This window comes from Xenopus laevis, chromosome 7S, assembly GCF_017654675.1.
Source record: "Xenopus laevis strain J_2021 chromosome 7S, Xenopus_laevis_v10.1, whole genome shotgun sequence".
Lineage (NCBI taxonomy): Eukaryota > Metazoa > Chordata > Amphibia > Anura > Pipidae > Xenopus > Xenopus laevis.
This window is the reverse complement of record NC_054384.1, coordinates 103,674,870-103,700,933: the sequence shown is the minus strand read 5'-3', so window position 1 is coordinate 103,700,933 and position 26,064 is coordinate 103,674,870. Positions and strand designations below refer to the sequence as shown.

Genomic DNA, 26,064 nt, shown 5'->3' with positions numbered 1-26,064 from the left:
TCACCTTCTGAAACACTGGGTGACTCAGGAAAAATCAAAAATACTACACCATGGGGCACATTTACCTAGGGTCGAATATCGAGGGTTAATTAACCCTCGATATTCGACTGCCGAATTGAAATCCTTCGTCTTTGAATATCGAAGTTGAAGGATTTAGCGCAATTCGTTCGATCGGAGGAATAATCGTTCGATTAAATCCTTTGAATCGAACGATTCGAAGGATTTTAATACATCGATCGAAGGATTATCCTTCCATCAGAAAAACCTTGGAAAGCCTATGGGGACCTTCCCTAACATTGGCCTCGGTAGGTTTTAAGTGGCGAATTAGGGGGTTGAAGTTTTTTTTTAAAGAGACAGTACTTCGACTATCGAATAGTCGAATAGTCAAACGATTTTTAGTTCGAATCAAAGGTCGTAGTCGAAGGTTGAAGTAGCCAATTCGATGGTCGAAGTAGCCAAAAAAAACATTTGAAATTCGAACTATTTTTCCTCTATTTTCCTCTATTCCTTCACTCGAGCTTAGTGAATGGGCCCCCATATGTTTTTTTCTGTTTGTTTTTAATCTCTCTGTTATATAAACTATAGTAGTACTTATCTGTTATCTACTGTGTATCCTGTGCTTAAATGGCTGCCCCCATGGCTACACAGCAGCTTGTTTATATAAACTATAGTAGTACTTATCTGTTATCTACTGTGTATCCTGTGCTTGAATGGCTGCCCCCATGGCTACACAGCAGCTTGTTTATATAAACTATAGTAGTACTTATCTGTTATCTACTGTGTATCCTGTGTTTGAATGGCTGCCCCCATGGCTACACAACAACTTGTTTATATAAACTATAGTAGTACTTATCTGTTATCTACTGTGTATCCTGTGCTTGAATGGCTGCCCCCATGGCTACACAGCAGCTTGTTTATATAAACTATAGTAGTACTTATCTGTTATCTACTGTGTATCCTGTGCTTGAATGGCTGCCCCCATGGCTACACAGCAGCTTGTTTATATAAACTATAGTAGTACTTATCTGTTATCTACTGCGTATCCTGTGCTTGAATGGCTGCCCCCATGGCTACACAGCAGCTTATTTATATAAACTATAGTAGTGTTTCTGAAACAATCATGCCATTTATACCAGTGCAGGTCAACAGGACATTATAGTGTCATTCTTTTTTAAACACTTTAATTTTTTTAGTGTAACATGGACATTTGATCCAGAATTGTGTGATTGGAGTGGTGAATCAGAGCTGTGCCATGAAAAGCAGGACAGTTGGGAGGTATGGGGTTGCAATGGGATGTGTGACGGTGCATCACCAAAACAAATACTGAGATTTTCAGTTCAGCTATACAAATTATCACACTAGCATAACATTACGTGTAACTATTTGAAGCAGGCTTTACTGTGAGCTCTCTGGGTTTACAACAGGCTTGACAGTATAGACTCAGGATAGGGACATCTAATGACGCGGCCATTCTCAGCAATAATCCACAGGAATCCAGCATCGTAGCTGACATGTTTGAAACTGTCAAAAAGATCCAGGCCTTCCCATTTGGTTCCCACAGGATTCTTGGGGCTGATAGCCACTCTGAAAAGTAAAGAAATAATTATGATTAGATAATGGCAGAATTCATCAGAGGAAACATTATTGAGTTATCACCATATGCCTTTATTGACAGACACATTCTGCTTTGTAGTGAGTGTCAGACTGGGCCACATTGGGCAAAGTTACTTTATCTTCGGCACCCACTTCCACATCCACGACAAGTAGAACAACTTCTTTTAGAAAAGGGAAATGAAGCACACCATCATACTTCGGCTCTTGCCTTAAACACATTTATTGCTTTTGCTCTTGCTTTAAAGGCAAGAGCCAAAGTATGATGGTGTGCTTCATTTTGGTAACACGGGTAGACTATCAGAAACATGTATTGTTTTGTAATGTTCTTGCCAAGAAAACTCCAGAAATGCTCATCCTCCACTGTCGAACCCCAGACTCCCTGTCAATTATCTGGACTTTAATTGTGGATGCCATACGCCTCTACATTTTTCCCTCCACTACTGCTTTATACTGTGTTGTGCTGTTTGCTTAGAAACTTTGGTCCCACCTCAATGCTTTCAGTACAGCTCCACACTCCAGTACTGTGTAAGGGTCACTGGCATGTATCAGCTTAATAATTGGGGTAGTGTTTTGTGCCAATGAATAAATGAATTCATTTTACTGCCCTTTGTGAAAAAGTGTATTAAACACAGCTGAATTTAGCTGTAGGACACATGACAATTACCTACAAGTCCACACTACACTGATGTCCCTCACTTTATCTCTGGAAAGACTAAGGGGAGACATCTACTCATGGGTATATACAGTACAACAACTTCATATATCACCCGCATACTGTACCTACTTACATTACAAAAGTGAAAGTTGGAAAATTTAGGGTAGGCCCCTGATCCAGCTATCACCCAATCTTCCTTTTCCTTGCCAATTTTCCAGGAAAATAAAAAACAACAACCAGAAGGTATGTCATCACAATTACATTGTAGTCCCTCACAAACTACTTTATCTATAGAGGGACCATGGGGATACACCTACTCTGAGTAGATTCCTATGGCTACATGCAGTAGGTACAACAACAACTCTGCCACATGTATCACCAGCATACTGTACTTTATCAAACAGACAATTGGGTCAGTTTAGGTCAGGTCCCTGATCCACGCCAGCCACCACCAAACCTTCCACTCTCCTGTCCATTTCAGAACAGCAAAAGTGACAACTGCCCAGAATATCATCACAATTCCATCAGTAGCATAACCATACAGACAACCCTATGAACTCATATCAATAAATAATAATAGTTAACCTGTTTATTCCATGGTTTACAACCTATTCCTCCCAGGGGTTATTGCCTTCATTGTGATCAACTTGGTACCAGGTCCCATTCTCTCTACACCACTGATCCCCAACCAGTAGCTTGTGAGTAACATGTTTCTCTCCAACCCCTTGGATGTTGCTCCCAGTGGGCTCAAAGCAGGTGTTTATTTTTGAATTCCAGGCTTGGAGGCAAGTTTTGGTTGTATAAAAACCAGGTGTACTGCCAAACAGAGCCTCAATGTAGGTTGACAATCCACATAGGGGCTACCAAATGGCCAATCACAGCACTTATTTGGCAACCCAAGAGTAATTTTAATGCTTGTGTTGCTTCCCAACTCCTTTTTCTTCTGGATGTTGCTCATGGTTCAAATGGTTGGGGATCCCTGCTCTACACTATCCAAGCAGCTAAGAATCATAGGTGCTCACCATATCAGAAATCTCAAGGCTCCACTACAAAACTGCCAGCTCAGATGGCAGGGTGGGTAAAAGATGCCTATGCGACAATTTCATTACTATTCATTACTTTCTATTTCATTACTATTCAAACTATTCTCTCCAGTAACAAGCTTAGACCCAGGACGGTCTTTGTGATTTAATAACATATTTGAAACAACTTGACAGAAGCAAGTCTCTTTCTGAGGACTACGAGGAGGAGGTAGACCTCAATATGCAAGAAGAAGAGGTTAAACCCTAAGGTAATTATTATTGAAGCCAGGGTAACAGAGACCCTGTGAATTAAGTTAGCAAATCACAGACTAGCATGCTGTCCTAGTACACTACAGAGGTGTAAGGTAGTCAGGGCAAGTGAGCAAGAGCAATTCTGTACTCCACCAAGTATCTATGAGTATTCAGGGTTCTCTTTACAACTGAATTTTTAGTAGCCTCTGTGTATAATAATTGCATTTTTATTGGCTGAATATGTGGAGCGTGGTATTTGTTTATTTCCTAATTTCTATACATATGCCCTTAAGATATACATATCGGCAGGATAGTTATTACATGGGGAGGCCCATTTATCAAAGGTCGTGTTTCTAATTAATGTGAATTTTTTTAAATTCGAATATACTAACAATTCGATTGGGAGGTTATTTAAGAAAAAATGAGAATGGCTAATATTCTACCGAATGGTTCCGATATGAAATTTCAAAACATATTCGATTTGTACAAATAGAGTTTTTTTCAAAAAAATAACTCAGGAAGGCTATTAACATCTCCAAATGGCTCAACAGACCTCTGCCATTGACTTGTACATGAACTCGGCAGGTTTTAGGTGGCGAATATTCGAATTAGGACTGTTTCCATGGTCGAGGTGTGATAAATCTCACATTAGAATTTAAATTCAAATTTGAATGTGTGAATTTTGACACTTGAAAACTTGAATTCATATTTACTATTCGACCCTTGATAAATCTGCTCCTAAGTGTTAAATATATATATATTATTAATAGTTGGTTTTAAAAAATGCCAAGACTGGATCACTATGTTGCTTATGACATTGGGTTGAGGTCTGCCAATATGGGGGGTGGCTATGAAATCAGTAGATACAAGTTGTTGCCACCAAGTGAAAGCATGAGATTTTGTGTGGCTTGTAGTGATGTGCCTCTGACCCGCACCCGACCCTAAGCCACCCTCCGTTGGCCAGCACCCGTCTGCATCTGCAGGTTCTTTTTATAGACCCGCGCCACCCCGAACATGATGTCACAAAAGGCGTGAGGCGAGTAGGTGCGGCGTCTATAAAAGACGACCCCGGAAGGCGACATTTGACGAAGTGTGCAAGGTCAGCCCGAACTGGCCCGTTCCCGTGGGTATCGGGCCAGCCAGCACATCACTAGTGGCTTGTACCTTGCACTGCTCAGTGTCCTACATAAGGTGAACAAGGACAAATAATAACAACAGAAAATGTTAAGAGGTCCCAGAATGACTGCCCTGTGGCATTACCTCCTGAAAACTTTGCCATATTGGTTCACACCAAACACAGATCCGTCTGTTCCCACCTCCACCATGGCAAGACTTCCTGACACTCGAACAGACCTTGTTCCCTTGCAAGATGTCTGCGTCACATTTTTCTGGTAATAGATCTCATAGACGTTGTTAACACCCCAGCAGCCGAGGGGACCACAACTGTAGTACATGAGCTTCCCTTCAATTTGTGTGAAGGTAACGGCAGTTTCCGTTAATTTGTCCTGGTTCAGGCAGTAAATATTATCTTCTGTATTTACTCCAGCTAGGAATGTATCACCCCCAGCATCTATTTGCTTGAAGAGTCCTTGGGGGGGGGGATATAAGAAAAAAACAAATTAAATCAAAAATATTACAACAAAACATGAAAAGCTTAAGGGGATACTGTTATGGGAAAACATGTTTTTTTTGAAAACGCATCAGTTAATAGCGCTGCTCCAGCAGAATTCTGCACTGAAATCCATTTCTCAAAAGAGCAAACAGATGTTTTTTCTATTTAATGTTGAAATCTGACATGAGGCTAGACATATTGTCAGTTTCCCAGCTGCCCCCAGTCATGTGACTTGTGCTCTGATAAACTTCAGTCACTCTTTACTGGTGTACTGCAAGTTGGAGTGATATCACCCCCCTCCCTCCCTTCCCCCCCCCAGCAGCCTAACAACAGAACAATGGGAAGGTAACCAGTTAGCAGCTCCCTAACACAAGATAACAGCTGCCTGGTAGATCTAAGAACAACACTCAATAGTAAAATCCAGGTCCCACTGAGACACATTCAGTTACATTGAGTAGGAGAAACAACAGTCTGCCAGAAAGCAGTTCCATCCTAAAGTGCTTTCTCTTTCTGAAAACACATGACCAGGCAAAATGACCAGAGATGCACCTACACACCAATATTACAACTAAAACTTGCTGGTTCAGAAATTAAATGTATATATTGTAGAGTGAATTATTTGCAGTGTAAGTGTAATTTAGAAAAAAAACCCGACACCATAAAAATCATGACAGAATCCCTTTAACTAAGCTTTGCACAGAATGCCCAAAGTTGGCGTGCCTACAATTATAATACAAATACAGAAGAGAGCATGTTAGTGAATGGAAGTGTGATGGTTGCATTAAGAGCTAATTTTGGCACCTAGTGCTACACCCAAAGGCGTCATATCTTATGGCTGAGCAAGGTGCAAAACACAAAGCAGGGGCGCATCAGATGTTGATGTTGATGTTGATGTTGCTCTTCTCAGGAAAGAGATCAGAAGCTGCAGATGCCTTTTCCCCATATCTTTCCTGAGCAACATCAGAACAAGTCTCTTGTTCTCCTTGACTGTACAGTTACAGGAAGTGACCAGCAGGTGGCCTTGTTCTTACAAAATTCATTACAATGGCAGTTAATAAACAAAATCTGAAACTGAAAAAATAAAATAACTCTGAAACTGAAAAAAATAATTACATGTAAATTCTGAAAGTACTTAGAAAAACACCCAAAGCAATTTCGATGCCAGACTTTGCCAATCTCTTGCAACTGTAACTGTTCCTGTAACTATTGTTCCTGAGCTGAGTCTGGATACTGACTGCCCTTTACCATTGCCTGGACTGTGTACATTGTTACTAGCCTTGCCAGTAGCCTGATGTTTGTATATTAACCCTGTTTTTGTAAGTACATATCCTCAACCCTGCCTTTTTTTATGAGTGCCTACATTTAGGAACCCATGCCTGTGCCAGTGCCTGCCTTTCTATTTTGTGTTGCTGCTTTTTCTGTTTGCCAAATACCTGCCTGTCTGTGGCCACCTGAAACTCTATTTTGGCCCCTTGATTGTGACAGTTGGATGGTTGTAAAAAAAGGTCATTTTGCACTTTCTAGCCATATGCCTATGAGCAAATCCTAACATTTCCCTCATTATGTTTGCAAATAAGGCACAGGACCCCAAGCTATACAGGCATGGGACCTGTTATCCAGAATGCTCAGGAGCTGGGGCTTTCTGGATAAAGGATCTTTCTGTAACTTAGATCTTCATACCTTAAGTCTACTAAATAAACCCAATAGGCTGGTTTTGCTTCCAATAAGGATTAATTATATCTTAGTTGGGATCAAGTACAAGCTACTGTTTTATTATTACAGAGAAAAAGGAATCATTTTTTAAAATTTGGATTATTTGGATAAAAGAGAGTCTATGGAAGACGGGCTTTCTGTAATTTGGAACTTTCTGGATAACGGGTTTTCCGGATAACGGATCCCATACCTGTTCCATAATTTGTGTGTCTGCACAAACACTTATACTCACCTGATACACGTATCCACTCAAAATTCTGCAGCCTGTAAATTAAGTTGAACTTGTTGACGACCCAAATTCCTGCTGGTCCCACAGTCACATGTGATCCGTTCCCTGCAATCTGTGTCCACTGATTTAAATGCCAGAAGTAAACCTTGTCATCTTCTGACACCCCAAAAACCTCTCCTTTCCCAGCATCCAGCTGTTTCAGCTTCCCAGGCATTACTGTGCAGGACATTTCTGTGTATTAACAGAGTATCAGCTGTAAATAAAAACTCTTACATTTCTCCTGACTGACCCCTGAGCATATACATTTATAGTTGTTGTATTTGCTTCTTCTAGCAGCTTTGCCAATATATCCAACAGATATGGCTGTAATATATATATATATATATATATATATATATATATATATATATATATATATATATATATATATATATATATATATATATATATATACAAATACAAAAGGTCCTCTGCACTCAACCCATTACAAGTATGGGACCTGTTCTCCAGAATGCTCGGGACCTGAGGGTTTCCTGATAACGGATCTTTCCGTAATTTGGATCTTCATACCTTAGGTATACTAGAAAATCATGTAAACATTAACTAAACCCAATAGGCTGGTTTTACTTCCAATAAGGATTAATTATATCTTAGTTGGGATCAAGTACAAGGTACTGTTTTATTATTACAGAGAAAAAGGAAATTAATTTGAAAAATCTGGATTATTTGATCATAATGGAGTCTATTGGAGACGGCCTTTCCATAACTCAGTGCTTTCTGGATAACGGGTTTCCAGATAACGGGTCCCATACCTGTTTCAATAAATTTAAGACACTGAGACATTTTGTGCCTTAAAAGGGTGGTTCACCTTTAAGGTAAATTTTAGTATGATGTAGAGAGAGTGATATTTTTAAGGTTTTTGAGTTAATTAGCTTTTTATTCAGCAGTTCTTAATTTTGCATTTTAAGCAATCTGGTAGCTAGGGACCAAATTACCCTAGCAACTATGCATTGATTTAAATAAGAGGCTGGAATATGAATAGGAGATGGTCTGAATAGAAAGATGAGTCATAAAAAGTAAAAAAAAAAAAACAATACATTTGTAGCCTTACAGTGCGTTTAATTTATAGAAGGGGTCGGCGACACCCATTTAAAAGCTGCAAAGAGTCGGAAGAAAAAGGCAAATTACTATAAAACTATAAAAAAATAAATATTGAAAACCAATTGAAAAGTTGTTTTGAACTGGCCAATCTATAACATACTGAAAGTTACCTTAAAGGTGAACCACCCCTTTAAGCTATTAAAAATGCCTTACCCTTTAAACAAAACAGGGATTGTTAGTCCATATATTGCAACATATTTAAGATGGCCAACTTGTTGTTGACTTGTTATCCAGAATGCTCGGGACCTTGGGTTTTCCAGATAACAGATCTTTCTGTAATTTGGATCTTTGTACCTTGTCTACTAGAAAATCATTGAAACATTAAATAAACGCATAGGATTTTTTTGCTTCCTTTAATTATTCTTAATTTAGATCAAGTAAAGTACTGTTTAATATTACAGAGAGAATAATTATATATATATATATATATATATATATATATATATATATAATATATTATTATATATATATATATATATATGACGAAAGGAGGCTCACACTGTGGGTGTTTAATTAATCAAAAATAGGGACTAACGTTTCGGCTAGCACTCTAGCCTTTTTCAAAAGAAAAAAAAGGCTAGTGCTAGCCGAAATATTAGTCCCTATTTTTGATAAATAAACACTTTTATTTCATCATAAGACCAGTGAGTGTGAACCTCCTTCTGTCATATACTTATCCCTTTGGGCTTTTTTTTTGCACCCGGCAACATATACCTTTATACGAATTGTGTCGGCATCCAGACATCTATATATATATTTATTTATTTGTTTGTTTTTCACCAAACTTTGGAGTGCAGGTCCTTGACAAAATAGGGAATACAAAGTTTCTGATTCCATGCACAGTAGAAGAGATGTACAGAAACACACAAATAGCAGAATAGAATTAATTACCTGCCGTGACTCCGGTGCAGAGCACTTGTAGGAGGATGAGGAGCAGCATGTTGTCCTTTGGGTTGAGATAAAAGAATAGTCTGGACTATAAATCCATTCTTGGATATAAATAAGATCATTATACTCCTCCCTTCCCAGACAGAGAGGCAGAGACTGGGGGGCAGAGCAGTGAGAATAGTGACAGAGACCATTATCAGCTGGAAGTTCATGAGATAGATTAAAGGGATCCTGTCATCGGAAAACATGTTTTTCTCAAAATGAATCAGTTAATAGTGCTACTCCAGCAGAATTCTGCACTGAAATCCATTTCTCAAAAGAGCAAACAGATTTTTTTATATTCAATTTTGAAATCTGACATGGGGCTAGACATTTTGTCAATTTCCCAGCTGCCCCCAGTCATGTGACTTGTGCCTGCACTTTAGGAGAGAAATGCTTTCTGGCAGGCTGCTGTTTTTCCTTCTCAATGTAACTGAATGTGTCTCAGTGGGACATGGGTTTTTACTATTGAGTGCTGTTCTTAGATCTACCAGACAGCTGTTATCTTGTGTTAGGGAGCTGTTATCTGGTTACCTTCCCTTTGTTCTTTTGTTTGGCTGCTGGGGGGGGGAGGGGGTGATATCACTCCAACTTGCAGTACAGCAGTAAAGAGTGACTGAAGTTTATCAGAGCACAAGTCACATGACTTGGGGCAGCTGGGAAATTGACAAAATGTCTAGCCCTATGTCAGATTTCAAAATTGAATATAAAAAAATCTGTTTGCTCTTTTGAGAAATGGATTTCAGTACAGAATATTACAAGGCAATACTGACTTAAAGCTGGCCACAGACGCAAAGATTCGATCGTACGAATCAACGTACGATCAGACTTCTCCATCTCCCGACCTGCCACTAACCATTCAGATCATATAAAGTAGTAAAAGAACAGATCGGCCGATGTTCTGCCCCTGACAGCAATCGTATGACAGTTATGTCCGACAAAGCTGGTGACAGTCTCCCACTGAAAATCGTACGATCGGCAATACACGCAGAGATATTATCGGCAGCCGACAGAAATCTTTTAACCTGTCCGACTGACCAAACGACCGATCTCCGCCGGATGAAAAATGTCAAGACTCTCGATTCGTATGATCAGATCTTTGCGTCTATGACCAGCTTTAGACAAAAATTCCCTGATATAACAGAGCTGCTGTTTGTTAGATATATACTGCTGCTTGAATAAACAGTAAAGTACTAATAACATGATCTGATCCTCCCTTTCTATCAAGGAAACTTGATTTGAATTTGAATTTTGAGATTTATCACAGTCTAGCCCTTTAAGAACTCAAATTCGACTATTCGCCACCTTAAACCTGCCCAATTACTGTTTAAGTCAATGGGGGAGGTCCAGGGATCAATTTGGTGATGTTTGCAGCCTTCCTGACATTTTTTTAATTCGATTCAAGTTTTTCCAATTCGATTTGAGTTTTTCCAATTCGAATAAAATTCGAGTTTTCTGGTCGATTCAATTCATCCAAGCTGTGAAAATTCTATTTTATTAATACATTTGGATTGGTGGAATTTGAAGTTTATGGGAGTTTTGAAAAAATCACATGAAATCGAAATTCGACCCTTGATAAATGTAACCCCAAATGTTGAACTTGATGGATGTGTGTCTTTTAGTGATGGGCGAATTTCTCCCGTTTCGCTTCGAATTTCCAGCGAAATTTGTGAAACGCAAAAAATTTGTGAAAAAAATCATGAAACTTGAAAATCGACGCCCGCGTTACCGGAGACCACTTGAGCTAAAAAATAACAAAAGAGCTCAATGGATTCTCTTCATTATACAGGTATGGGATCCATTATCTGGAAACCCATTATCCAGCTCCAAAGTACGGGAAGGCCATCTTCCATGAACTCAATTTCATCTAAATAATTCAGATTTTTGAAAATGTTTTCCTTTTAATAAAACAGTAGCTTGAACTTGGTACAAACTAAGATATAATTAATCCTTATTGAAGGCAAAACAATCCTATTGGGTTTATGTAATGGTTTAATATTTTATAGTATACTTAAGATATGAAGTTCCAAATTATGGAAAGATCTATTATCTGGAAAATCCCAGATCCCAAGCATTGAAGATAACAGATTCCATAACTGTAAAAGTTCTTTCAAATGGGAACAACCCCTTTGATCACAGGTATTCATTGCACATATTTACTATGCCCAATAAGTAAGAATCTTACCAAGGGAATTTAGCAAGGTAGAAAAATATTTTGGCTAAAAGTGATTGGGGTAAAGAAGTAGGTAGAAATGTTGTACATTATGTTTTGTGCTTCTGTACTAGCCCAAGGCAACCACAGCCCTTTAGCAGTAAAGATCTGTGTCTCCAAAGATGCCCCAGTAGCTCTTCATCTTCTTTTCTGCTGATTCACTGCACATGCTCTGTGCTGCTGTCACTTACTGAGCTTAGGGACCACTCACAATATACAGTACACATAGAATAGAAATGTCACAATATAAGGCTGATTAGTAATTAATACAGATAATTATTACATGGCAGCACAGAAACCAGTGCAATTAGCATCAGAATTTAATAATCAGCAAACCTGTAGCATCAGCTTATATTACAGCCAGGGAAGCTCATTTTCTGCTGGATAATTAGTGACGAGCCCTAAGCTTAGCTTCTCAACAGCCAATCAGAGCCCACTGAGCATGTGAGTGTCACAGACACTTTCCAAGATGGTGACCCCCTGTGACAAGTCTGAAGTCCTGGATCATTGCTGCTATTGACAAGCTGAAACTTTAGGCTGGTACAATAAATTCACTATATAAAATATGGCAGTTTTAGCCATATTAATTTTTAGGGTTTAGTTCTCCTTTAAGAGCCATATAATGGCAAAAAATACCTAAATGTCATTTTCTATAACAAGCAATAAAACATCAGCATTGCAAAATGCATTCATTCTATCAAAATGCAAATAGTATTCATTCTATCACATGTATATATAATCTAAACATTAAATAAACCCAATAGGCTGGTTTTGCCTCAGACATAGAGATGTGACAAAATATGATTAACAGCTGAGAATTGTCTGAATTGAAATGTTGTGTTCTAGGCCAGATTTGCAACTCTTTTTTTTTTTTTTTGGTTCTAAAAATCTGAATTCAACCCAAGTCAACATAACTGAACCCTCAATGGTCTGATCCCAAGGCTATACATTTCTGAAATACCAGCACATAATTATTCTTTAATTTCTCAAGATTCCAGCCAACTGTTTTTTTTTAACTCCTACCATATATTTCTGGTCTCTGCTCTGCACATTTTTGCTTGTCTTCTGCTTGGCTCCCTTATGCTTCTCTAACACTCCTTATTCTGGGTGTCCAACAATTTTATAGGTCATCATAGGGAGGCAAACTGGGCAATGTTGTAGGTAAAGAGTACAGTTGGGGTGTCAGAGTGGGATGCACAGAAGCATAGGGGAGAGTTGGGGAGGTAGAGGGCACATTTCCATATGAAAGGATTACTGTGGACTGAGAAAAAGAAACCTATATCCAATATACTTTAATTAAAAATTGCGTACCGTTTTTATAAGAAACCTGACTGTATGCAGTGAAATTCTCCCTTCCTTTACTGCTGTGAATAGGAATTGTCAGACGGTCCCTAACTGCTCTGCAGGGAAACAATCATACTTATGAACAGCAGGGGGAGCCCCGTCTTACTTCCCAACCATGCAGAACTCAAGCAGCTTTGTTTGTTTCCCTGTAGAGCAGTCGGCGACTGTGTAGAGATTTGTATTGGATTTTATTTTTGCCTTTACATCCCCTTTACTGTTTCCAACTCCAGCTGCAGGGACAAAGATCATGGAGCCAGATATAAACAGATAAACTGGGATTCTATTTGGAGGATTATTTTGCTGCAGCCACTGGTTCTGCAGAGTTGGAGAAAGTTTGTATTAAACAATACAAAAACTATAAAATCCACATTAGATTACATGACAACACAGGACCCAGTGCAGTCTGTATATTCTGATTATTAATCAGTCTTGCTGTATCGGCTTCTGGCAGATATTATTTGACTTGTGCTGTTTTGATCATTTATGACAATCCCTAAGCAGCCCAGACTACATGGAGCATGTGCACATATTTTAAGTACATTATATTGGAGATAGGTTTATTTTTCATAAAAAATTTAAGTTTTTTGCCTTTACATGCCCTTTAAGTGTTGTTAGGGGTTGAAGTAAAAAGTTAATTGTGCTGGTTTATAAAGTACATTGGTAAGTTTGCTCTGTATGATGAAGGGGCGCGTGTGACGTAATAAACGTGCAGAGTGATCTACTGTGGGAGAAGTGCCGACCCCTCTGAGAGGAACGGAACCCTTCAGAGAGGATGGAGGAACAAGGAATATTGTTCAATCTTGGTTTCCCACAAGCTCTGCCCACACACAACCCACCCAATCTCCTTAGCATCTCTTGGGGGACCCCTCTGCCCATGGGCCTCCGATCTTTGCGCTATCCATGGCATGCTGTGGGCTTAAAGCAATTCCTGCTCCTACAATAACTCTGAATGTTGGAATTTGTGAGTTTGCTCTTGTGTAATCACTATCGCTTATGGGAAATGGTCTGATCCCAAGGCTATACATTTCTGAAATACCAGCACATAATCATTCTTTAATTTCTCAGAAATAGTTCAGCTGGATAAAAGATATTTGCTGAATTACCGAAAACTGAACAGTAGAGGGCTCTGCTGCCACCTGTCTCCTTGTCTCTCAGCTTCATCAGCTCTAAGCAAAGCTGCACGGACAAATATACATTTCAATAAAAAGTCCTTTTTGGAAATTTAAGGACTGTTAAAAATGTTGCAAAATAATTTAAGAGAAATATGAAATTGTTTAAAGGATAAGTAAACGTTTAAAATAAGTGAATGTAAAATTGATGAGGGGGCTATTCTAAGCACTTTTTGTAATTTACATTCATTATTTCTTTTTTTATTCCAAGATATTAAGGGATACATGTACTGTTAATATGAATGGATTTTGTTCCAACAGCGCCACCTGCTGGTCATTTCCCACCAGTCTGACCACCAAGTAGTCAAGGAAGTTGTCAGGAGAAAGAAAGAGGCTGCTCTGATGTTCTTCTGCTTAGGAAAGATTTTAGAAAGGTTTCTTATTTTTTTCCCCCTTAAGAAATAAGCATAAGACCATCAGAGCAGCCTCTTTCTTTCTCCTGACAACTTCCTTGACTACTTGCTGGTCAGACTGGTGGGAAAATGACCAGCAGGTGGCGCTGTTGTAAAGAAATTCATTCATATCAACAGTACATGTATCCCTTAATATCTCGCAATAAAAACAGAATAAATAATGAATGTACATTGTAAAAGTCCTTAGAATAGCCCCCTCGTCAATTTTACATTCACTTATTTTAAAGGTTTACTTATCCTTTAACAGCAACACATTTTAATTGATTATAATCAGTGCTTAGTGATGTAATTTGTGTCACATGACTCACTTATAATAAATACTAATATACAGTACCCCCTGTAATCCAGCTCCTGTTATTAGGCCTGTAACTGTGTAATCTGTATCTTTATGCTACTACAGTAGCTTTGATTTGTAAAGGGCTTTGTAAAGAGATCCAAAAGTATCGATGGGGCCACATTATTCATATGACATAGAACTGCCAAATTTATGTCTACCTGTAGCTGCTGGGGGGTGCTGGATATTGCACATATGTGTTATATATAGGGTTGCCACCTGGCCAGTATTTTACCAGCCTGACTGGTAAAAATGATGGTTGATCCCAATGTTATTAATAGGGAAAAAAGATAAATATATAGGAAGGCCGGAATTTATTTCCAGAAAAGGTGGCAACCCTAGTTATATATAAAATATCTACATTATCAGTGTCGGACTGGCCCACCTGGATACCAGGAAAACTCCCGGTGGGCCCAGGTGTCAGTGGCTCACTTGCTTATAACCATTTGGCCTATTTCATGGTCATTCTCTATTTCTTAATGGGAAAAAAGAGGCTTAATAATGGAAGAATAGAGTATAGTATGTAAAGATAAAAGACTCGGAAAATAAAGAGGAGAGGAGGAATAATAGTTTGGAAAGTGGGCTCACGATCTAAAGTTTTCAAACGGAGGCATTTAACATACAGCACAGTTTAAAACCTTGAATCATGAACTAGATGATATATTAATGCCAGATGCCCAACTAACTTAAGCTTTTTTAAAGTTAAAGTTCCATTTGCAAGTCCAGTGTTTGGTCTTAGTTCATAACTTGGCTACAAATACAAGAGAACATCCCCATATCAGACTTCACCTGTATATTTCCAAGAATATTTACTGGGCCTGCTGGACACCAGGAAAAACATGGTGGGCCTGGGGTCCTCCAGGGGTCCTGCCAGCCCAGATCCGCTCCCTCCTGCCTGGCACTCTGCTCTCACTGATCTCTCCCTGCCCCGACCAATAGAAGAAGAGGAGCGTCATCAGCAGCTGACGAGGGGGGGACCTGAAGATTGACGGAATGGGGGGTCGGGGCCGTGAAGTTGGAGGAGGGTGGGTCGGGGGCCTGGAGCTGGTGTGTGTGGGCCTCTGATGTGGCAACCTCTTCACAAACACTTTTCACTAATAAATCCGGGTGGCTATTAGCACTGCTTTGGTCTGATGATTAAACGAAACAAAGCCACAAAATATTTATTATCATTTTATTGGTTTCACCATTGCATAATAATAATAATAATAATTACATCCAATGTACTTCATGTCCTCTTTATTTTTTTTGTTTCTGTAAAAGAAAGCAGTTCAATAGGGTTATAGATAATAACTGAAACCTGCTCAGTAATAACACCTACCCAAAGGCCTGTTTATATTGTCAAGTTTATATTGTCAAGAAAACAGAATATTCAGGGGTGTCCAAACTGCGGCCCAAGGGCCACATGCGGCCCAGGATGCATATGAATGCGGCCCAGGTTGAAACGCTTGGTTCCTGATGAAATAGGAGGAGGGGGGACTCTGCCCATTGCCCAGTTAGTAATAATAATAATATAATACACAACAGCCATGAATATTATAAATTCTATCCTTATAAACAGGTGAGTTCTGATGTCATCAGTTATAAATGGTGAGTTCTGATGTCATTTCTGTCACATGACTCCCTGAAACGTGTGTATTATAATAAATAAAGTACCCCCAGTTGCAAAATATGAGGATATTAGAAGTTACCTCGGAGTTCCATGACCTGTATAAAAACACTCGGCCTTGTGTTTTTATATAGTCATGAAACTCCTCGTTAACTTATAATATCCTTATATTTTACAAGAAGGGGCACTTTATTCACTATATAATAATACGTCTATTTAATATCCAGGTGTCCCATATTCCAGTGTATAGCTCCGTCTGGTTATCCAACTGGCATAGAAGTTCTTTTCTGTGTATTTCCTTTACTTTTACAAATCAAACGTGTTTGTGTATTTCATGTGTGGCCCCAGACAATTTTTCTTTTTCCAATGTAGCCCGGCGAGCCAAAAGTTTGGACACCCCTGCTCTACATGCTGCCATGTAGAGTGTTCTGTAGGCTGCCAGTCCACATAGAGGCTACGAAATAGCCAATCACAGCCCATATTTGGCACCCCATGCTTGTGTTGCTCCCCAACTCTTTTTATATTTGAATGTGACTGACAAGTATAAAAAGGTTGGGGACCCTGTCCTATAATAAAGCAGTGGATAATTTAGGGAGACAACTGGATACAGCATCATAAGACTTACTTTTGTTTACTAATGCTTCTTTTCTCTTTCCCGACCATGTTCTGGTCTCTTTTCTTCACTTAAATTGTCATTGCGGGTAAAAGTGGAATGGTCTGGTCTGGGAGAACGGCCTATTCCATTGCTGCCGTTGTGGAATTCTTCTGTGTGATGAGGGACTCCAGTAGGGACAATTTTCCCATGGTGCATATTTCTTGTATGTCTGCCATGCTGGGGATGGAATAATGTGTCAGTATTTATCATTACAAATGTAAAACAGCAAATAGACCCAATACTAAAGTGCTGCAACTTCATGGCTAAGAATGTTGTACTGCAAGGTTAAAGGATAAGTAAACCTATATAACAAGTGAATGTAAAATTGACGAGAGTGCTATTCTAAGCAGGCCCGGATTTGTGGAGAGGCCACCAAGGCCCAGGCCTAGGGCAGCAGGATTTTAGGGGGCGACCTGCTGCCCAACCACACCTAGATCGGTTCAGAAACACTGGAGAGGCGCAGGAGATATGATAGTTTTTAAAATTTCCCATGCGCCAATCCCCAATGCTCTGGACCCGATGATAAAAATATGATTGAATTAAAGGGAGGGGACGGGGGGCGACGAACAACAGTGGGCCTAGGGGTGCCTGCTATGTAAATCCGGCCCTGATTCTAAGCACTTTTTGTAATTTACATTCATTATTTATTTATTTTTTATTCCAAGATATTAAGGGATACATGTACTAGCATTTTGTTCCAACAGCTCCACCTGCTGGTCAGTTTCCCACCAGTCTGACCCCCAAGTAGTCAAGGAAGTTGTCAGGAGAAAGAAAGAGGCTGCTCTGATGTTCTTCTGCTTAGGAAAGATTTGAGAGAGGTTTCTAATTATATTCCTGACAACTTCCTTGACAAATCGTCCAGCACATGATAATTTTTATTATTATAATCAACAGGAAACTAAAGATGCATCATGTGATCTACATTAACAGGAGGAGAGTGCATGAAATTATGAGGCCCAGTTTGATTTAGCTAGAGAAGCTTAAAAATGCCTTGGTCTCATGTTGGTCTTACAAACTGATCTTGCCAAAATGCTCAGTCAAATTCTTTTATAAAGGCAACAGTACAGCTATTATGGGTGCCACGGTGTGTAATTCCGATTGGCACAAACTATAGTTTAAGGGTTTTATTACTTTTATATGCAAAAAAAAGACATATGATAATGATTCACAGGAGACTTTATGTCATAGAGTAGGCATTGTTAGCCTGAGAAACTCCAGATCTTGTTTAACTACAATGCTTTGCTGTCCACCACTTCCATAGATGATCACTCTTATAGTTGGTCACTCCTATAGATGGTCACTCTTATAGTTAGTCACTCCCATAGATGGTCAAAATGCTAATTGCTTTGCTCACCTCATTTTTTATGGGTAGCAAGGGACGTCCAGTCCTGAACCCTTCAGGTCTGTTTTCTTCATGTGACGTGTGAGTAATGGAAGAATAGTGTGTGTGATGTGGGACTTCTCCTGTATGATGAGGGACTCTAATGAGGACAGCTTTCCCATGATGAACATATCTCTTAGGCCTGCCATGCTAGGGATGAAACAATGTGTCAGCTGTCTTAAAAGTAGTTATCATTACACTTTTATAAATTAATAAATATATCCTATTCACATATATTTTGCAATAGGTGTGTTCTCCCTGATTGGTAACTACTGATTAGTAGGATTAGAGGTTACTTGCTTTGTTTCTAGCATTGACATATTATGCTGCTACAATTGCATTGATAAGAGTTAAAAGAACAGTTAAAGGAATTGTGAAAGTGTCCTAAAGTAATGTAAATATAACATACTATTGTGTTCCTCTGGTACAACTGGTGTCTTTGCCTCAGAAACACAACTATAGTTTATATAAACAAGCTGCTGTGTAGCCATGGGGCAGCCATTCAAGTACAGGATACACAGTAGATAACAGATAAGTACTACTATAGTTTATATAAACAAGACGCTGTGTAGCCCATGGGGCAGCCATTCAAGCACAGGATACACAGTAGATAACAGATAAGTACTACTATAGTTTATATAAACAAGCTGCTGTGTAGCCAAGGGGCAGCCATTCAAGCACAGGATACACAGTAGATAACAGATAAGTACTACTATAGTTTATATAAACAAGCTGCTGTGTAGCCATGGGGCAGCCATTCAAGTACAGGATACACAGTAGATAACAGATAAGTACTACTATAGTTTATATAAACAAGCTGCTGTGTAGCCATGGGGCAGCCATTCAAGTACAGGATACACAGTAGATAACAGATAAGTACTACTATAGTTTATATAAACAAGACGCTGTGTAGCCATGGGGGCAGCCATTCAAGCACAGGATACACAGTAGATAACAGATAAGTACTACTATAGTTTATATAAACAAGCTGCTGTGTAGCCAAGGGGCAGCCATTCAAGCACAGGATACACAGTAGATAACAGATAAGTACTACTATAGATTATATAAACAAGCTGCTGTGCAGCCATGGGGGCAGCCATTCAAGCACAGGATACACAGTAGATAACAGATAAGTACTACTATAGTTTATATAAACAAGCTGCTGTGTAGCCAAGGGGCAGCCCTTCAAGCACAGGATACACAGTAGATAACAGATAAGTACTACTATAGTTTATATAAACAAGCTGCTGTGTAGCCAAGGGCAGCCATTCAAGCACAGGATACACCGTAGATAACAGATAAGTACTACTATAGTTTATATAAACAAGCTGCTGTGTAGCCATGGGGGCAGCCATTCAAGCACAGGATACACAGTTGATAACAGATAAGTACTACTATAGTTTATATAAACAAGCTGCTGTGTAGCCATGGGGGCAGCCATTCACAGCTGAGAAAGAAGAAAAGGCACAGGATACACAGCAGATAACAGATTAGCTCTATAGTATACAATAGGATTCTTCAGACGTTATCTGTTATCTACTTGTGTTGTTTGTGCAGATGGCCTGTAGATATCACTGTGCTCAGACTTATACTATGCATACTTCCTGGACACCTTAAAAGGGAAAGTTACTGTTGTGTAATGGCTGCATGAGTCTGCTTATAAAGCACTGTTATACTCTACTCATCCTTGGCTACCAAAACATAACAATTGGCAACAGGATGGCTCTTATACCTCTGCAGCAGCCTACACCTTTTCTTCCAAACCCTGGTGAGCCTACCATACATGGATCCGTATGTTTGAAAATTACATTATTGCTGTTGACGAAGGGGAGATTTCTGCTGCTAGAAAGTGTGCTTTACTAATTCACTGCCTGGGAGCAGAGGGACAGTGTATATTCTATACATTACCTTCACCTGATGATAGTTATGAAACTGCTCTTACTGCTATAAATATTTTTTCCATGCCAGGAGTAAATGTGGTTGCTGAAAGATATAAATTCCGCCAACATGGACAACGTAATGGCGAATCCACAGAACAATTTGTAGCAGCTTTGAGAGAGCTGGTTGTTACCTGTGACTTTGGGAATCTAAAGGTGGCCATACACGGATAATCCGCTCGTTTGGCGATGTCGCCAAACGAGCGGATCTCCCTCCGATATGCCCACCTTGAGGTGGCAATATCGGGCTGATCCGATCGTGGGCCCTAGGGCCAACGATCGGATCCTTCACGTTCGCAAACAGGCGGTCGGATCACGGGACCGCATCAACGAACAGATGCGGCCGCGATCCGACGGATTTTTAACCCCATCCGATCGAGATCTGGCCGAACTTTCGGCCAGATCTCGATCGGGGAAGCCCGTCGGGGGCCCCATACACGGCCAATAAGCTGCCGACTCGGTCTGTCGGCAGCTTTTATCGGCCCGTGTATGGCCACCTTAACAGATGAAATGCTAAGAGACCAAATAGTGGAAAAAACAAACTCACATCGCATTAGAGAGAGACTGCTCCTTGAGCAGGATTTAACCCTTGCAAAGGCTATTACAGTTGCTAGCCAAATTGAAACAGCAGTGGCATAGGCTAAAAGCTCAGTCAGGGAACTGCTGGGAATATACAGACTGTGAATTCAACTCTGTGTAATGCACAGTCACAGGCAAAATACAGTTGCTAAGGAAAGGGATTCACCTACACTGCAAAAACCGTGCAGCAAATACAACTAAAAATACTGCATTCGCTGTGGTTCAACAAACACACTGCAAATTATGTTACATGTCCTGCAAAAGCTAAACGGTGCTGCAAATGCAAAAAGGTAGGACATTTTGCTAAGATCTGCAGTAGTTCTGCTAAAGATGTTCATGAAGTCACTACTACAAATGTCACAGTATTAAGTGTGGATAAAGCTGGTACATTTATTCCAGACAAGTTTATATGTCAGTGTCAGTACTGCTTCTGCTGACAAGGGACACTCCATTAACCTGATGCTTGATACAGGTTCAGCTCTTTCTATACTACCAAAGGAGATTTTCTTGAAATACTTTGCAAAAGATCCGCTTGTTGCAACTGCCCTGAAACTGGTCAGTTACTTAAAGGGATACTGTCATTGGAAAACATGTTTTTTTCAAAACGCATCAGTTAATAGTGCTACTCCAGCAGAATTCTACACTGAAATCCATTTCTCAAAAGAGCAAACAGATTTTTTTTATATTCAATTTTGAAATCTGACATGGGGCTAGACATTTTGTCAATTTCCCAGCTGCCCCTGGTCATGTGACTTGTGCCTGCCACTTTAGGAGAGAAATGCTTTCTGGCAGGCTGCTGCTTTCTTCTCAATGTAACTGAATGTGTCTCAGTGGGACATGGGTTTTTACTATTGAGTGTTGTTCTTAGATCTACCAGGCAGCTGTTATCTTGTGTTAGGGAGCTGCTATCTGGTTACCTTCCCATTGTTCTTTTGTTTGACTGCTGGGGGAGGAAAGGGAGGGGGTGATATCACTCTAACTTGCAGTACAGCAGTAAAGAGTGATTGAAGTTTATCAGAGCACAAGTGACATGACTTGGAGCAGCTGGGAAATTGACAATATATCTAGCCCCATGTCAGATTTCAAAACTGAATATAAAAAAATCTGTTTTCTCTTTTGAGAAATGGATTTCAGTGCAGAATTCTGCTGGAGTAGCACTATTAACTGATGCGTTTTGAAAAAAACATGTTTTCCGATGACAGGATCCCTTTAAAGGATCCAATCCCTGTGCTTGGTTGCTTGCCAGTGACTGTACAATTTGAATCAGATACTGCAAAATGTGACTTTTACATTGTGAATAAGGGAACTGCTATACTTGGAAGGGATCTCTTTGCTGCATTAAACCTACAATTAGTTGATGGTCTCATTACTACAGCACCAGTGCCTGCCCCACAGCCTGTATCTAAAATTTTACCACAAAGCAACACTTCACTGGGCTGTGAGAAGAAGTTTGTATACAAAGTTGAGTTCAGACCAGATGTAAAACCAGTACCATTTCCTGATTCAGCATGGGAAAACTTGCTATTGATATTGTTGGTCCTTTTACAGATGTTCCTATAGACTGTAGATTTGCTATAACCTTGATAGACCATTACAGTAAATGGCCTGAAATTGCATTTGTTTCTCATATAACATCAGCTACAGTAATAACATTTCTGTCTACAGTCTTCAGCAGAGAAGGTAATCCAAAAGAGTTAATATCAGACAACGGACCACAGTTTGTCTCATATGAGTTTGAATCCTTTCTGAGAGAGAGGAATATTGTACATAGGAAATCTTCAGTGTATTAACCACAAGCAAATGGAGAAATCGAGCAATTCAACCGAAGTCTGAAAGAAGTACTACAGACAGCAAATCTTACTGGGAAATCTTGGAAAGTATTTACAACAGAGTTCCTACATAACTACAGAGCAATGCAACAACCCAATCATCTTCTGCTGAATTATTACATGGCAGACAGATGCGCACTGAGTTATATGTTGCAGACATCAAACTTCCACAAAATACTGTGCCTACAAAATCATCTACTGCTGACATTGTGAAACCTCAACAAGTCAAATGCAAGGCTTATACTGATAGAAAATGTGGTGCCAGAGAAGAACACTTTCAGCCTGGATCTTTAGTCAGAATTAAGAAACCAGGAATACTGAAACAAGGACAATCTAAATTTACTATACCACTTGAAGTAAGACGCCAGCGAGGACCATACACATATGGAATGCAAGTCGTCTTGCTCCTGTTAGATCTGACTTTGGAGAAGCTCCATTTGATGAAGTAATTTTCCTACTCCTGATGCTAACTGCAATAGCCCTGAAGAAAGTGAATCTATAAGGCGTACTGATAGAATCAGAAACCTAGCTGCATGGACCAAGGACTTTGTGATGTGAAGAATGTATAATATTGTTTTAAAATGCATACTGTATAATTGTTGCTGTTCTTATAGTTGTCCAGATGCTTTCCTACTATAGGGGGAATATGTGGTGTTTATACAAATGGCCTGTAGATGTCACTGTGCTCAGACTTATACTGTGCATACTTCCTGGATGGCTTAAAAGTGAAAGTTACTGTTGTGTAATGGCTGCATAAGTCTGCTAATAAAGCACTGTTATACTCTACTCATCCTCGGCTACCCAGAACATAACACTACTTTGTGTCCTGTGCTGGAATGACTGCTCCCATGGCTACACAACAGCTTGTTTATATAAACTATAGTAGTTGTACTTATCTGTTAACTACTGTGTATCCTGTGCTTGAATGACTGCCCCATGGCTACACAGCAGTCTGTTTATATAAACTATTGTAGTATTTATCTGTTATCTACTGTGTATCCTGTGCTTGAATGGCTGCCTCCATGGCTACACAGCAGCTTGTTTATATAATCTATAGTAGTACTTATCTGTTATCTACTGTGTATCCTGTGCTGAATGGCTGCCCCATTGCTACACAGCAGCTTGTTTATATAAACTATAGTAGTACTTATCTGTTATCTACTGTGTATCCTGTGCTTGAATGGCTGCCCCCATGGCTACACAGCAGCTTGTTTATATAAACTATAGTAGTACTTATCTGTTATCTACTGTGTATCCTGTACTTGAATGGCTGTCCCCATGGCTACACAGCAGCTTGTTTATTAAACTATAGTAGTACTTATCTGTTATCTACTGTGTATCCTGTGTTGAATGGCTGCCCCCATGGCTACACAACAGCTTGTTTATATAAACTGTAGTTGTGTTTCAGAAGCAAACACATTATATTGTCTTTCCTTTTCAACTGACCCTTTAAGGGTGTGGTTCTGTAATGTTGCAGTTATAATACTGGCATGAGAAAAGACTACACGTCCCTTGTGAGGGTTCTATTAACATAAATGAAAAAGTGGGAACTAGAACTTGCACTGAGTTCCAGTAAGTTATATATCACAATAATACATACAATAATACATACAATAATATCATAACAATTGAGAATAAATTAACAAAGAAGGGTGACAGAAAGAAGAGAGAGAGAGAGTCAGAGGGCCCATCTTGCAATTGCATAATCTGTGTTTCTGGCATGTGCCGTGAGGTCTTCAACCACAAGAGGAGAGTGCACAAGACCCAGTTTGTTCTTGCTGGATCTACTTACAAATTCTGTACTATCATGCTACTCTTACTATGCGTATTTAATAAGATTACATAGCTCATAAATATTGCGTAGGTTTCATACAAAAAGGCAACAATACAACTATTATCAATCTAGATGCCACACTCTATAATTTCAACTTTTGATAACTAATATATGCAGAAAAACAAAAACCCTTGATTGATGGTGACCTTATATTATAAAGTAGGCACTGGCAACCTGAACACCCCCAGCTCTTGTTTAATAACAATTCTCAGCTGCCCATCTGTATCATAAATGGTCATATTTATAATTGCTTAGATAATTGCTTTGCTTACCTCAGAGTTATTTGGAGGCAGGGGAGCTCTGGTTCTGAACCCTTCAGGTCTCTTTTCTCCACTTGACTTGAGGGCAATGGCAGAATGGTCTGTATGATCTGGAACTTCTATTGTATGAGGAGGAGGGACTTCTGTGTGATGTGGGCCTTCTCCTGCTTCATGTGAGACTTCTCCTGCTTCACGAGGGACTTCTCCTGCTTCACGAGGGACTTCTCCTGCTTCATGAGGGACTACTTCTGCATGGTGTTCAACTTCTCCTACTTGATGTGGGACTTTTAATGCGTGATGTGGGACTTCTATTGCGTGATGTGGGACTTCTATTGCGTGATGTGGGACTTCTCCTGCTTCATGTGAGACTTCTGCTTCATGTGAGACTTCTGCTGCATGTGAGACTTCTCTTGCTTCATGTGAGACTTCTCCTGCTTCATGTGAGACTTCTCCTGCATCATGTGAGACTTCCCTTGTTTGATGTGGGACTTCTCTTGTGGGATGTGGGACTTCTTCTACTTCATGTGGAACTTCTCTTGTGTGATGTGGGACTTCTCCTACTTGACGTGGGACTTTTCTTGCTTGATGTGGGACTTCTCTTGTGTGATGTGGGACTTCTGCTTCATATGGGACTTCTCCTGCTTCATGTGAGACTTCTCCTGCTTCATGTGAGACTTCTGCTTCATGTGAGACTTCTCTCCTGCTTCATGTGAGAATTCCCTTGTTTGATGTGGGACTTCTCTTGTGTGATGTGGGATTTCTACTTGATGTGGGACTTTTCCTGCTTGACGTGGGACTTCTCTTGTGTGATGTGGGACTTCTGCTTCATGTGGGACTTCTCCTACTTCATGTGGGACTTCTCCTGCTTCATGTGGGACTTCTCTTTTGTGATGTTGGACTTTTCCTGCTTGATGTGGGACTTCTATTGTGTGATGTGGGATTCCAGTGGGGACAGCTTTCCCATGTTGAAGTTTATGCTAGGAGTGGAACAGTGTGTCAGCTCACTTAAAAATGACCCTACCCTCCTAGATTTCTCTTTTATAGATACAACATACTTTATAAAAGAAAGGTTATATATCAGGCCTAAATTACTGGAGCTTACAGCTGATTTTTAATCTAGAAACAGTTGTAGTGGAATTTCAAGGTCAATAAAGTTGTCCATTTCTAATTTTCCCTTAAAGTGCTTCATAGGAATAAATATAACCACTAAATGCAATTAGCAACTCCTTGTTACTCTGGACAAGCCCCCTTTCTGGTGCACAAAGTTTTGGGGGTAAAGTAGTAAGTGACATGTTTGCCTCTGATCTAGTAACCCGCATCCAC

The 26,064-nt window shown here is 39.7% G+C and overlaps 2 protein-coding genes across 2 annotated transcripts; both read right to left on the bottom strand.

The window, feature by feature from the left end:
• Positions 1-1,164: 1,164 nt before the first annotated feature.
• LOC108705380 (fish-egg lectin) lies at positions 1,165-9,253 on the bottom strand. Its single transcript, XM_041570729.1, has 4 exons — positions 9,150-9,253; positions 7,101-7,328; positions 4,804-5,131; positions 1,165-1,584 (listed from the first exon to the last, which is right to left on the bottom strand). Exons 1-4 carry the CDS (start codon positions 9,196-9,198, stop codon positions 1,416-1,418), a joined length of 774 nt encoding a protein of 257 aa, XP_041426663.1. The 5' UTR covers positions 9,199-9,253; the 3' UTR covers positions 1,165-1,415.
• Positions 9,254-16,891: 7,638 nt separating this feature from the next.
• LOC121396053 (histidine-rich glycoprotein-like) lies at positions 16,892-25,612 on the bottom strand. Its single transcript, XM_041570646.1, has 4 exons — positions 25,587-25,612; positions 24,754-25,444; positions 18,276-18,452; positions 16,892-17,098 (listed from the first exon to the last, which is right to left on the bottom strand). The coding sequence occupies exons 1-4, from the start codon at positions 25,610-25,612 to the stop codon at positions 16,901-16,903; spliced, it is 1,092 nt and encodes a 363-aa protein (XP_041426580.1). The 3' UTR covers positions 16,892-16,900.
• Between the last annotated feature and the right edge of the window lie 452 nt (positions 25,613-26,064).

Bases quoted from the DNA above. Each gene is read 5' to 3' on its own strand.
- LOC121396053 (XM_041570646.1), bottom strand. From the start codon at position 25,612: ATGAAGCAGGAGAAGTCCCACATGAA. The intron at 18,453-24,753 runs GTAAGCAAAGCA...TTTCATCCCTAG, and splicing joins TGCCTCCAAATAACTCTGAG to CATGGCAGGCCTAAGAGATA. The intron at 17,099-18,275 runs GTGAGCAAAGCA...TTCCATCCCCAG, and splicing joins TGCTACCCATAAAAAATGAG to CATGGCAGACATACAAGAAA.
- LOC108705380 (XM_041570729.1), bottom strand. From the start codon at position 9,198: ATGCTGCTCCTCATCCTCCTACAAGTGCTCTGCACCGGAGTCACGGCA. The intron at 5,132-7,100 runs GTGAGTATAAGT...CCCCCCCCCAAG, and splicing joins TGAGTGGATACGTGTATCAG to GACTCTTCAAGCAAATAGAT. The intron at 1,585-4,803 runs GTAATGCCACAG...TTTACTTTTCAG, and splicing joins TATGGCAAAGTTTTCAGGAG to AGTGGCTATCAGCCCCAAGA.